Source organism: Lolium rigidum, chromosome 3, assembly GCF_022539505.1.
Source record: "Lolium rigidum isolate FL_2022 chromosome 3, APGP_CSIRO_Lrig_0.1, whole genome shotgun sequence".
NCBI lineage: Eukaryota > Viridiplantae > Streptophyta > Magnoliopsida > Poales > Poaceae > Lolium > Lolium rigidum.
Window position 1 is genome coordinate 12,990,949 of NC_061510.1, and position 13,867 is coordinate 13,004,815.

Sequence of the window (13,867 nt, forward strand, 5' to 3'; positions counted from 1 at the left end):
TAGTCTATCTATCTCTGATGCTGAAACTAAAAGGGTAATGATAAAGTAATGCTTCTGATAAAGAAGAAAGTGAAAAGGAACCCGAAAAACATATTAAGAATAAAAAATACACGAAGGAAGATTTCATTGCTAATAAACATGGTAGTGAGAAAGAACCCTGGGTGCAAAAACCAATGCATTTTCTTGATAAGAAACACAAATTAAAAGAGGAAGAACACTATAATAAGTTCTGTGAATGGATGTAACCTTTGTTTTTGCAAATTCCTTTGACTGATGCTATTAAATTGCCTCCTTATTCAAAATATATGAAAGATATTGTCTCTAACAAAGGAACAAATGAGGAAATCTCCACTATGCTTCCTAACTATTCTTTTAATGGCAAGATTCCAAAAAAGCTTAGAGATCCAGGTATACCTACTATTCCATGCTCCATTAAGAACAATTATATATGTTAAGACTGCTTTATGTGACTTGGGAGCGGGAGTTAGCGTCATGCCTTTCTCTCTTTATAAGAGACTTGATCTAGAAAAATTAATACCAACTAATATATCTTTGCAAATGGCTGATAAGTCTACTACTATTCATGTTGGTATATGTGAGGATGTTCCTGTTCAAGTTGCTCAAAATTGTATGATATTAACTGACTTTGTCGTGCTAGATGACAATATGTCTATTATTCTTGGGAGACCTTTTCTTAACACTGCAGGGGCTGTTATTGATTGCAACCAAGGGAAAGTAACTTTTAATGTTGACGACAAGGAGCACACGGTTTATTTTCCTAAGAAGATTGATAGGAATTATGGTCTAAATACCATCAATAACATTGAGACTATTCAAATTGGGAAATTTCATTTTCCTTTGCCAATACCAAAGAAATATTATCATATTGTGATGGTTGGGACTATTCCTTTCAAGATTGAGGTAACATGATCATCTAGTGAATTGCAAAGTTGTGTTTCATATGAAATTGTTTTGGTAACAATACTTGATCAACCTTGTAAGCAAAGTAATTTTGGATGAATGAACTATGTCTTCACCTATGGTCCACTTATCAATTCCATATTAGAATGTGTTAAATTACTATAGAGTTAGTTATGGTTTGTTTTTCATCATTTCATAAAAGTTTTCCTGAGAAAGAATCATTTATCAAATTCTGAAATTTTCCCATAAATAAAGTTTTTCGAAAACTTCCATAAAATATCTACAAAAAATTTACGCATGAAAAGGGGCAGGGAGGCACCTGGGCCGCCTAGGGGGACCCACTGGCCGGCCACACCATGTGGTGGTGCGAGGCAGCACTAGGCCGCGCCAAGGCCTGGTGTGGACCCCTTGGCCCTCCACTTGCTCTCTCCTCTGCCATTTCACTCTCTCACCTGAAAAAACACTCACCCATTGTTCAAACCCGTGTTCTTGCTTGCAAATTTTTGATCTCCTTGCTCAGCCCGTATTTTCTGCTGAAATTTGAAGTATTTGCTCTCCGGTATGTGATTCCTCCGATTATCCAAGTAGAATTTTGTTTAGTGAAGTATTTATTGAGTATTTTGCTGCTGTAGATGACATGTTAAGTGAGCTTGCATGCTTGTATTATGCTCAGATAAGTTTATTTGATGTATGTGTAGTTCTCTTATAAGTCCCTATTGTGTTCTCCTTCATTTGTTTGTTTTAAAATCATTTTTATGAGGTTTGCTAAAAATTTCAGAGAAGAAGGATGGACAACCACACCTATGGAGAAATCTTTGAGAGAGAGGCTCCGAGGTTAAGGAGATGTTCAAGATCATCTACTCAGTATAGGCGATCCTATAATGAAGATCTAATTGTACCAAGCATTGGTGAGGTAGATGATGGAGATGCACATCCATCCACTTTCGCTTGCACTGAATTTATGAGAGATGCAAGGATCTATGATTATTTCTTGCTCCTTGTTAGCAGGGTTGGGTTAACTCCATACATGAATGATGAGAGTAACCAATATGCTTTACTGACTAAGATTTTTGTTGGGAGTTTGCTTTTAATAACTCTATGTCTAGGCCAAATGTTTCATTTAAAATCTATAATAAGCCTACTACTATGTCCTTGTCAAAATTTTGTGGCATCCTAGGTATTGAGATGACTGGAACATCTAAAAGGATCAAAGACACTCCTGCTGATTTGTTGGAACTCTACCGAGGGGTGACGAATGATGATGATAGCAGTGCTCAACATGGCAAGATAAGGAACATTCAACTCCCAGTTATTAGATACGTTACTTATTATCTTGCTACTAGTGTCCTGGGTAGGGAAAAAACTAGTAATATTTCTCACTATCATTTGGCTTTTTACCTACTGCACTCAGTAATAGTAATAAGTACAACCTTGGTGCTCTTATTGCTCATCTCTTAGCTGCTAGAGGACTCATCTATGGAGGGATTATTGCTGCACGTATTATAACTACTTTGGATATTCCTGTTGATCCCAATGATGTATTGTTGGCACCACCGAGACTTGATCTTACTGCCATGGAAACCCATCAATTTGTTAGTGCCGACTCTTGTGCAGGAAGTTTGGTTTATAGAATGTTATTTACTGATGGAGATGAAAGGGAAGTTCCCCTGCCACAACCTAGTTTGTTTAGTATTCGCAGGATGCCGTGGTCGCGCTCGAAGGAGGAGCTGGACGAACAGCCGCGCCCGCTTGGATTTTATGAGCAGTACCAGGAGGAGGCACCAACCGATGACTACGTCGTGCATTACACCGGGGCGTCCTTGAGTTCATATTAGGACGAAGGTGCTTCTTCATCATATTATGGAGGCGCCACTTCTTGGGCTCCTTGGGATTAATCTCCACTTAGGCAAAAAGCCTATGTTTGGGGGGAGGTATACCGATATCTCACTTATCGATACATCATATTCCGTCGGTACTTTGTATATCTATGTTTCTCTTTCTTTTGTTTGTGTTTAGTTTATTTTTGTAATTTCTATTTTATTGGATCTTTGAAGTTGTTACTACTGTAATAACCTCCCCTTATCATACTTATTTCGTTTTTATACCTAGGATAGTCTCTAATAGGAAGGAGGTAAGAATCGGGGAAGTTGCTGTCCCAAAACAGACTATGTGCTGTCACCATAAAAATTCTTATTCCCAGTTAGAACGGAAATTTGAGCTGCCAATTTTTTAGCATACGCCCCAGGTTGTTATCTAACTTTCGTTAGTTGAGAACTTTTATATTTGAGCTACAGAACATTTTCGAAAAATTAATCTTCACCTGTTGTTCTGAGGTTGGCAGATTTCTGCCAATTTTTGCATTTGTGTGTCTATGTTAGTTTTGTTTCTTTTTGTTGTTCTTGCTTTTGTTTCTACTTTCAAAAAATAAAAATGCCAAATAAAATCGGTTGTTTCTCTTTATTTTCTTCTTTAGTTTGTTTCATTTTCTCGTTATGGTTTGCTATTCGAAAATCCAAAAAGATTTTGCTTTATGTGTTGATTCAAAATCGAAACCCCAAAAATATTTCCTGTTCTTCTTTAATTTTGTAAAGTTTGCTGTAGAGTTCAATATTCCTCCGTGACTCCATTGGAGTTTGGTTATCATTTCATATTATTCAAGCCACAAGTGAAAATCAATAATGACGACCTACGACAATTCGAGATGTGCCAAGAGGCTGGTATGAACTCTATTTGTTTTCATTTTTGTACATATAGTCAATTATGTGGACATGCTTAGTTTGTTCGTGTAAGGTGTATGCTATTTAATGATGCTTAGTAGTTCCTGCTCTCTTATGATTAGTTCCAATTTTCTAATAGTAAGTAACATGTCATATAGATATTTGCTTGCATTGCTCTCTATTCATATACGGTATGAAATTATGGTATCTTTCTCTGAATGTTTCATTTGAACCGACTTGGCACATGCCCACGCATGCATATGACTAAACAAAAGTCAATTAAGCCTTGATGATTTATTTTTCCTCAGAGTTCTTGTATCAAATTTATACTTCTGTTAATTTTATTTCATTGCAAGCATGATTATGAAAGTTACTGCTTACCTAATTGTCGCTTTCCAGTCTGTTGCTAGCCTTCACCTGTACTAAGTACGCTCTACTCGTGCATCCAACTACTAAAAGCCAAAGTTTGCCGATTGTGTCCACCATATCTACCTGCTAGCATCATTGATATTCCAAGTATATTAATCATGTTTTTATTCATCTTCCAAATTAAATGTTGTCATGAGAAAATTAGTTAGTAAAGCTCTCACAAACTTGATGGTACATTTACTTTTTTGCACTTAATAAAATTGAGCCATTGTGACTATCTTATGTAGTTATATGCTTGCAAGTTGTAAGTTGGGAGTTAGCATAACCAGCACAACCATGCTTTCATGGGGCACGCTTTCAACATTGTACTTACTCTTATTTAGTTGATATCATGTTCTTTTGTTTATGGATGCCTATCGATGCGAAATAAAATGGAAACTTGTAAGTACATGGAGTTTGTATATGTGTTAAAGAAACGCTGGGCCGCTAACCTAGGCCATGCATCATTCATGGTGGAAGTTTACATCATTCCATAGTGAGTATTCTATGAAACATCTTCAATAAAAAGCTATACCCATAGTAAATAAAAGGATTGTTGAGATGCTCATTGTCCGTTTGTCTTGTCATTTTAGTGTGGGATTGCACTTATTTTAAAGAGTACCTCCATATCATGGGGAAAGAGGTACCCCCGTTGCATTCTTTATCATACATGTATACTTACAATGACAAGAACTTATTTAGGACCTAAGTTGAGTAGCATGAGGTGTAGGTACTCTTATTCAAGGGGCATGAGATTTTCAACTTATGATTTGTCAAGCATATGACTCATTTTCCCCCTCACATTAACTTTAACCATTCAAGATTCTTATGAAGGGGCAATAAGAGCTCAAAACTAATAAGTACCATAGTTTTTGGGGGATTTATAAAACTTGTTAATCATACTTGCTTCTTCGAAGGACCTATCTTTTACTTTTTATGTTGAATCACCATCCTTTCTTTGAGCATCTTCTCGAAAGAATAGTTTTCATTCTTAGTGTAACATGCTTGTCCTGGAATAAGATTAATTGTGGTATAACTGTGATGTTTGAACTTTTAATATTCTTACTTCTAGTCTTCTCTTAAAATTCAGAGGTGCCTTGCATTTATGTTTTGCTCCACAAATAAGGGCAAGCGAGATACCCCTTTATCATATCATATTATGAACATTGCAATCTCATGGATACTTATGTTTCATGTTGTTTATTGTTGTGTTGGTATCTTTTCATAGCTTGCATGACTATTGAGTAGCTTTAGTTGCATACTTCTTATTATGAATTGCCTAAGTACTTGATCATATAGTGATAATATGTACATCATATGAAGAAAATGCGTTCATTAAAGTTTCTTTATCGCACTCAGTTGTCACTGAATTGCTTGAGGACAAGCAATAAGCTAAGCTTGGGGGGAGCTGATACGTACAAAACATATCTACTTTCCCGAACATTTTTGTTATTGTTTGCCCTCTAATTTGTGTGTTGTGAATACAAATAACGCAGACTAACGTTGGTTTCAGCAGAATTGCTATGGTGTCTCGTTTTTGTGCAGAAATCCAACTTTCAGGAAAATTTCCAGAAAATATCGCAAAATCCATATTTCACCCGAAGACTCACGGAGCCAGAACACGAGACGGAGAAGGGCCACGAGGGGGCCAGATCTGCCCTAGGCGCGGGCCAGGCCAGACCGGGCCTAGGGGTGGTCTGACCGCCTCGGCCACCCGCTCGACCTCTCCTTCGCACTATATATAGCACCTGACCTGAAAACCACAGGGTGTTCGACGTTTTTCCACAAAGAGTTTCGCTGCTCCGCCGCCACCAGAAACCCCAATTCGGGACCAGAAACTCTGTTTTGGCACCCTACAGGGACGGGGAGTTGGAGTATATCATCGTCATCGCCATCATCTACGCGTCTCCATGAACCATCATGATTCCCTCATCAATGTGTGAGTAATTCCCTGCTGTAGGCTGTAGGGGATGGTAGGGATTGGATGAGTTCGTTCATGTAATAGCTATAAGATTGTTATGGGCATACTGCCTAGTATCCGTTGTTAGTATTTATGACATTGTTGCAACTTGTTGTGCGTAATACTTGTCACTTTGGGCCCGAGTGCGTAATATGTTATTGATTCAATAAGGTGTACGCCCACCAGGAAACGATGATAGAGGCATAATGCGCCAGCCCACTCTAGGACACCGACAACCTATAGAAATTGTTTACCTTCTTCGACCAACGGCGGGTGCTGGAGCTCGCCCGACACGACGGCCCTGTCGTGTCGAGAAAAAAAATCAATCCCGTCGCAAGTGTTGGTGTGGGTGGAGGTGCTAAGGCACACCATGGACCACATCTACAATGGTGGTGAGCCATTGCATGTTTCGCCGCCCTCCTTTCCGCGCTAGGCTCCAAGGAGGACACCCTATTTGTCGTCGTCCGCAGGGTCTTCGTCTTCGGTGGCGCGAGCTTCCAATGGCGTTGATGTCTTAGCCCACCTTCGTCGTCCCAAAGTGCGAGGTGAAGAAGGAGGCGCCCTCTCCTCCCGGTAGACGCCATCGCACCTGCAACATCGTCAACAGTGAGGTGGCTTCCTGGTCACATTCGTTTCCACCGGCTCATCCGAGAGAGTTGTCTTCGCTTCGCAAAGGTCTTTTTTTAGAGGTTTCATACAGCTCGGCCCACGGTTGCCCAAGCCCGGCCCACAAAGCAACAATATCTCCCTCTGCTTCTCCCTCTTGGTCATTTCGGATAGGAGTTAGCTCGTTCAGATTTCAGAAGCGAAGCGGAGAGCACTAGCCCAGCAGCTCTCGCGGGTCGCGGCGATGGACGTGGCGGGGGCTCAGGCCCGCACCATCCCCCTCCTCCTGCGCCACCCCGCCGCCCCCTTCCGGGGCTCTGCCTCCGTCTCATTCTCCTGCGGCGGCGCGCGCCGGAGCTGGGCGGTGTCCGCGACGGCGGAGGGAGAAGACGGTGGCCGCGGCTACGAGCGGGTGGCCATGGACACCCCCGGCGCTTACCGCCTCGTGGACCGCACCACCGGCCGCAGCGTCATCGTGTGGGGCGGCGTCGACGACGGCGACGAGCCCAGCGTGCCGTCCCCGGATGTGCTTTCCAGGATCAGCGTCGACCGTCCCGCCTCCAAAGGTTCGGCGAAATGCGTGCATCATTTCTGAAATTCGAAGTCCACAATCCGATTTTTAGCACAAGTGTTCATGCCGGAGATAATTTAGGCAGAATTCCATGTAATTTGCAATGTTTGTCTGAAATGCTCTACCTTTGCTGAAGATACGAAGCTGTTTTTGACACTGTAGGTGCAGCAAAGGGAGCAAGTGCAGGTGTTGGGAGTTTCGGAAGACTGAAGGCACAGAAAGTGCAGGCGTTAGCCAGGAGATCATCAGCCCAACACAAGAGAGAGGGTACTAGCTCTACTCGTACAGCCACCCCGCCGCGTAGCGAATATTTTGCTGATTCCGATGACGAGGAAAACAGTTCTAGACGAAGGAAGCCTGCCTCGGACCCGGCGCGCCGCGCAAGACCAAATGGTAACTACAGGGATGAGAGGACCCGGAGCGCGCCTTCTCTGAATTCTGTTCTGAGGCAGTACAAAGGTGACGGTGATGATTCGGATTTTGAGGGTGAAGAGCCTACTCCTGGCCCCAAAGTCTGGGGTAAAGTCGCCGATGCTACGGCCTACAGAAGAGAGGATCGGAGGCAGAAGTTGCCTCTAGACAGTGGATTTTTCAGTCGCAGCTCTTTTAAGGAGATTGGTTGCGGCGACGAGATTCTAGGTGCATTGAGTAGTTTTGGGTTCCCGCAGCCATCACATATTCAGGTAGATACATTTCCCTTTCTTTTTGCGGCGATGAAAAAGATCGTGAACTGTTAGCATAGCATTCATGAATGGCGTACAGAACCTATTGATCAGTCAAACACACATTAGCCATGTCAGTCTGTAAATATCAACTTATCAAGTTACTGAATTCTTGCACCATGCAAGTATGAGGTATGCGCTAAGTGTGCTTTCTTTAACTGTTGGACTGTAACGTCTTTTTAGGCTATGGCATATGGTCCTGTCTTGGAGGGGAAGAGTTGCATTATTGCTGATCAAAGTGGGTCTGGCAAGACACTGGCATATCTTTGCCCTATAGTTCAAAATTTAAGGAAGGAAGAAGCTATGGGGGTGAAATCATCTCCCAGGAACCCGCGAGTCATAGTATTGACACCTACTGCTGAACTTTCTTCTCAGGTGTACTACTTGTTGAATGTGATGTTGATAGTTCTTGTGTCAATTTGGGAAAGTAACTCTGGAATAACCTGCCGAGTGATGTTTTCTATATACAGGTTCTTCAGAATTGCCGTTCACTATCAAGATCTGGGGTCCCCTTCAGGTCTATGGTTGCAACCGGAGGATTTCGACAGAAGACGCAGCTTGAAAGCCTTGAGCAAGAGCTAGATGTTCTTATAGCAACACCTGGTCGTTTCTTATACCTGCTGCAGGAAGGCTTTGTGCAATTAAATAACCTCAGATGGTATGCCTGTTCCTTTCTCCATTTATTTTGAAGTTGAACTGAGAGAAAAATAATCCGACATGCATACTAATAAATAGCTCAAGGCCCAAGTTAATAAATTGTTTCCTATAATTTCAGTGCTGTGTTTGATGAGGTGGATATTTTATTTAGTGAGGAAGGTTTTGAACAAGTGCTTCATCAACTGATTACTGTTGCACCAGTGACCACACAATATCTATTTGTCACTGCAACTCTCCCTCTTGATATATATAACAAGGTCGTTGAAACATTTCCTGACTGTGAGGTAATCATGGGACCTAGCGTCCACCGAACAAGCGCGCGCCTTGAAGAGGTGGGTCATTTCTCACCTTCATGTATTTAATATTTTTACTACTATGGTAGTAATATGTTATCTGAAAACCTTTCTAGGAAATACGCTTGCAAGTCACATGTCTCTCTGTTGCTACTGATATCATATACAGATTACAGAATTGCTTGCACACGAGTGACTCGTAGATATATATAATTGCACAAAACATGATGTCTATAGTATGGTGTTGGTATTTGTCATAGAGTAATTACATTTGTATGCTTGAACTACAGATTCTTGTGGACTGCAGTGGAAATGACAATGATGAAAAGAATCCAGAGACAGCCTTTTCAAATAAGAAAACATCACTCCTAAAGATTATCGAGGAGTCTCCAGTTCGTAAAACAATTGTTTTCTGCAACAAGGTTGTTCCTCTCTCTCTTTTTTGGAAGTCCCCAAGTTATCATCCATATCAAACAAACATAACAAGAAGTCCTAGCATCTGACAACATGCTTTCTGTTCTCAGATTGAGACATGCAGGAAGGTTGAAAACGTGCTGACGCGGCTGGATAGGAAAGCTTCGCAAATCAAGGTTCTACCGTTCCATGCTGCACTGGACCAGGCAAAACGCATCGCAAACATGAAGGAATTCCTGAAGAAACAAACCGACGGCTCGCTGTTCCTTGTGTGCACGGACAGGTGCGGATCAACTGAACAACATTTCAGGTTTATTTATTAGTACTGTACGTGGAACCTGATGCTTATACTTGTATGTGGCAGGGCGTCGCGCGGAATCGACTTCACGAACGTGAACCACGTGGTGCTCTTCGACTACCCCCGCGACCCAAGCGAGTACGTCCGCAGGGTGGGCAGGACGGCCCGCGGTGCGTCAGGCGACGGCAAGGCCTTTGTGTTCGCGGTGGGCAAGCAGGTGTCCCTAGCTAGGAGGGTGATGGAGAGGAACCTCAAGGGGCAACCACTGCACGACGTCCCGTATTTCTAGAAGAGGGGCCGATGCTCAGGCCAGCGCGCCACCCTTGTGTTCTGTGTAAGCACCATCACATATAGGATCAGTAAAATCCTTGTTCTGCTGATCATCCCTGTCTGAAGAGCAGTTCGGTAATGTGTGCAATGAGGAGTGTAAGGAACTTAACACAGTCAGATTAAGTGTAGAGCATTCATGTTCCGATTCATACGATCGAGCATATTATATAGTTGTAGTACATCAAACTGGAGTACTGGACGTGTTGACGTTGCTAGCTATGCTGGTAAGTTGAGGAATCAGAAGAAACTTGGAGCTGCTGTTTGCACGCAGATCGACGGGTTGTTTGCCTTGCGTGAACTGAACTGATGATGTTGTGGAGCATACATTGCACGCCCCGGCCAGATATATATGTCGTGTTGGAGCGAGAGAGAGAACAAGAAAAAGATATTTTCTTTTGGACCGATTAGACCCCCTATATATAGCATGGACCTAGGAACCGATTAGCCCTAGCTACTCCGTTTCAGAGAAAAAAAAAGAGAGAGAGAGATTAGCAATCGCCGGCGGCCAGGCCATGTGGCCGCTTATCTTCGCCCTGGGCTGGCTTGCCTCCAAGGAAAGCGAGAAGGAGGACGTGTACATCGTGCACCACGTTACCAGAGGCGGCTGCATGAAGGAGTTCAGTACGGCGACGCGCAGGTGCCGCTTTGACGATCGCCCCGATGCCGAGGCGTGCATCAAGGCCACGGCGGCGCTGCGCAAGTGCTTCGGCGCCAGACCCGACTGGTTCGGGGACTACTTCATCGACCGCATCGACAGTGGCCTGGACCAGGACACCAACCCGACGCCGGAGGAGATCCGGGCGTACAGGCGTCGAGGGGAGTACAGGTGGTGGACAGGCATGAGGAGGAGCTAGCTAGCTACTTCCTCCATGGATTTCCTTCCTTAGGGTTCTGGATTAGAAACAAATTCTTGTAAGTAGATCTGTTTTATGTGGAAGACCTGCCGCAGTACGAATGTACAATACAATATGTGGGGCAAATAAACTACCTTTGCACTTTTCTGAACAAAATCGGTCGAGTAAAGTGGACTACCAAAATCGTGCATTCTACTCTTTATATGTATAACTTATTAACGTTGTGATTCAGCACAATTTACTGTGGCTGGTGAATGATGAATTAGCAGCGGATACCACATATATTATGCGCAATCATACTCCCTGTAGCCCCATTAACCAACGAAAATCTGAGAAAATAAACAAGTTATTTGGCATCTAGACTGAGTTTTCCTTGTATATATATGTACAATTTAGTTTTTTTGCCATATAATAATACAGTAAATTTTTAATCTCATGGCCCATTACTTAGCCACGAATAATCGATTTCTATATTTCTTGCACGATCATACTTTAACTGTTTCTTGGGGAAACTTCGAGGGGAGAGGCGATGGTGCTGCTCGTGCGGGTGGTGTCAATGGTGGCCACCAGCAAGGGTACCAACAGTACCCTCCGTTAACCTTTTGAATCATCACAACATAACATTAGAAGGCCAACTGGATTTCACCTCAATTTGCTTGGATTTCACCTCTCCAGTTGTGCGAGGTGTTGTGGCTTGTGGGTTCCATGGACGACGGTCTCTATTCGGGGGAATGCCCTACCAACATGAGGTCGGTGCCGGTGATGCCAATGCTCTTGTGCACCACTTCGCTCCTTGGATGCGTAATGATCCGCCTCTTACAGAGGTGTGGCTTACCGAGTGCAGGCTTCCCCGCAAAGGGTGTGCTTGGACTCTTTTCTTCTTTGATGGTCTTGTTTTCGGTTGCAATTCGAGCTCTAGGGTAAGGACTCCATCGTTTGACGGTATCACGCCCTCAAACCTGAGCGAGAGGGCAAGGGCCCTCTTTGGTGATGGATGGATTGCAATGTGAAGCAGTTTGTCTTTGTTCAAAGTTTGATGAAGGCCTTCCTCAAATGGCGTGGCCTTCCTCCTCCGGGTCTACCACATGACCAGCAAGTGTTTCGGCGTATGAAGATCCAAGCGTTTGCATGCTATGAGTCGTGTTATATTATCATGCTTGCTTCTAATGTGTTTGGTCTTTCTTGTTGGTTTCCTCATCGCCTTGTAATTCTAGCAGTAACTGGATTTATTATTAATTTAAAGCAGGCGTGATGCCATATGTTTAAAAAATCCATTATTTCAGTGCCAAAACTGAGCATATTGAAATTAGTTTCCATTTTGTTCGTGAAAAGGTGGCACTTGGAACTGCTGCCCGTAGCATATGGTCTCGAATTCTCATGCATATGGAGGACAGATTCATACCTAGTTGGGTACGGCAAATCATTAACGTTGACTGATGAATGAGAGAGACGGTGCAATCTGAACCTTGTGGGGATTGAGGGGAAATTTTAGTGCATATATCTTCCTAGTTAATCACAAGATCATAATAATATTTCCTATCATATTTCCTAGTTAATTACAAGATCGTAGTAATTAGTTCCTACCATATTTCCTAGGGGCGATATGTTGCCTATTTTAAGGACCATTATCCTCATGTTGTAATCAATATAAATAGAAGGAAGGAACCTCATGGTAAAACACTGACTAGAATTGAGCGAGTGAGGTAGAGGAGAAGCTAAGCTAGTTCACTTCAAACTCCAGCGCTATTTTTGTGTGTGGCTGTTCAGGGCTTGAGGGTAGCATGGGTCCTACCCAAGTCCATGGTTGCTTGGCTCCTCTTATTGTCCTGCTTCTCTTGTGCCGCAATGGTGAGTTCGTGAATTCCATACGAGTACATATCTGAGAGGGCGTGACTCATAAAATAGCAACGGACAAATGGATGTTATTTCATAAAATAGCTCAAACAAAAGGTTTATTTTGCGTCATATATAGTGGCCGGGGATGGACTATGGTGCGTGGCGAGCCCGAGGGCCACTGAGGCGGCGCTGCAGGACGGACTGAACTACGCGTGCGGGCAGGGCGGCGTGGACTGCTCTGCGATCCAAGCCGGCGGGAGCTGCTTCATTCCGGACACCCTTCGTGACCACGCAGGCTACGCCTACAACTCCTACTTTCAGAAGGATGTAGCTGGCACCGCCAGGTGCGACTTCGGCGGCAGCGGCATGCTCACCAGGACCGACCCCAGCACTGCCACGTGCAAGTACCCGTCCACGAGGTAAGTACTTTCTAAGAAAGTAGTGAAACTGTATACAAGCCGATTCATGCTGACAATTATTTTGTTTCATTTGAATGATCAATGTCAGGTTTGCCGCAGCGCCTAACGCAGACGATCACACAGCGAAACAAGGGGACAAGGCTTAAATTGAACCAAGGTGCCGTCATAGCTAGGAAGAAGTTGCAAGCGATGCTGACTCGTTTTGGTTAAGCATTTGGGGTTTCTTATGTAGTGATTGGGTGTGTAAGTTTTCGGTGCATCGATGCCTAGCTGAAGCTGAAAAGATTGCTTTACCCGTATGCGGGACTATCTGAGTAATAAATATGATTTGCATAAACATTGGTTGAGATAATAAGCTCTGTTGGAGAACGTCGAGCATTTTTGGCTTGTTGTTCACGGATGATAATAAGTGGGCAGGTGCATACAACGTTTGCAACCGGTTAGGGCATGTAGAACGGTAGAGAAAGCACTTCTTCTCTTTGTTCTCCATGTTATCTAGAGAAGGCAATAACTATAACATGTACAATGCGTTATCTTTTATTGTCATCTCTTGTAATTAATGATAATTAATTAAATTTTAGTAGCACCACGGGAGACATGCCAAGCGCCGACGGCCCCGCACCGTCGGCACAGGATAAACCACCGTCGGCACCGGCTCTGCCGACGGTCACCGTCGGCGTCTCCGCGTCGGCACAGATCACGTCGAGGGCGGCGCACTCACCGTCTGCACAGGATGACACCGTCGGCACACTCGTACACCGACGGCTGGAAAAATTGGGGTGAACCGCGCAGCAGCTGTGCGGACGGTGTCATTTGGCACAGCAAAGGCCCTGTGCCGACGGTGACACCGTCGGCACAGTT

The 13,867-nt window shown here is 43.7% G+C and overlaps 1 protein-coding gene across 1 annotated transcript; it reads left to right on the plus strand.

The window, feature by feature from the left end:
• Positions 1–6,841: 6,841 nt before the first annotated feature.
• On the plus strand, positions 6,842–10,167 carry LOC124701198 (DEAD-box ATP-dependent RNA helicase 50-like). The gene is made up of 8 exons (XM_047233250.1): positions 6,842–7,178; positions 7,346–7,866; positions 8,089–8,280; positions 8,376–8,563; positions 8,681–8,894; positions 9,146–9,277; positions 9,380–9,552; positions 9,634–10,167. Exons 1-8 carry the CDS (start codon positions 6,857–6,859, stop codon positions 9,854–9,856), a joined length of 1,965 nt encoding a protein of 654 aa, XP_047089206.1. The 5' UTR covers positions 6,842–6,856; the 3' UTR covers positions 9,857–10,167.
• Positions 10,168–13,867: the final 3,700 nt, after the last annotated feature.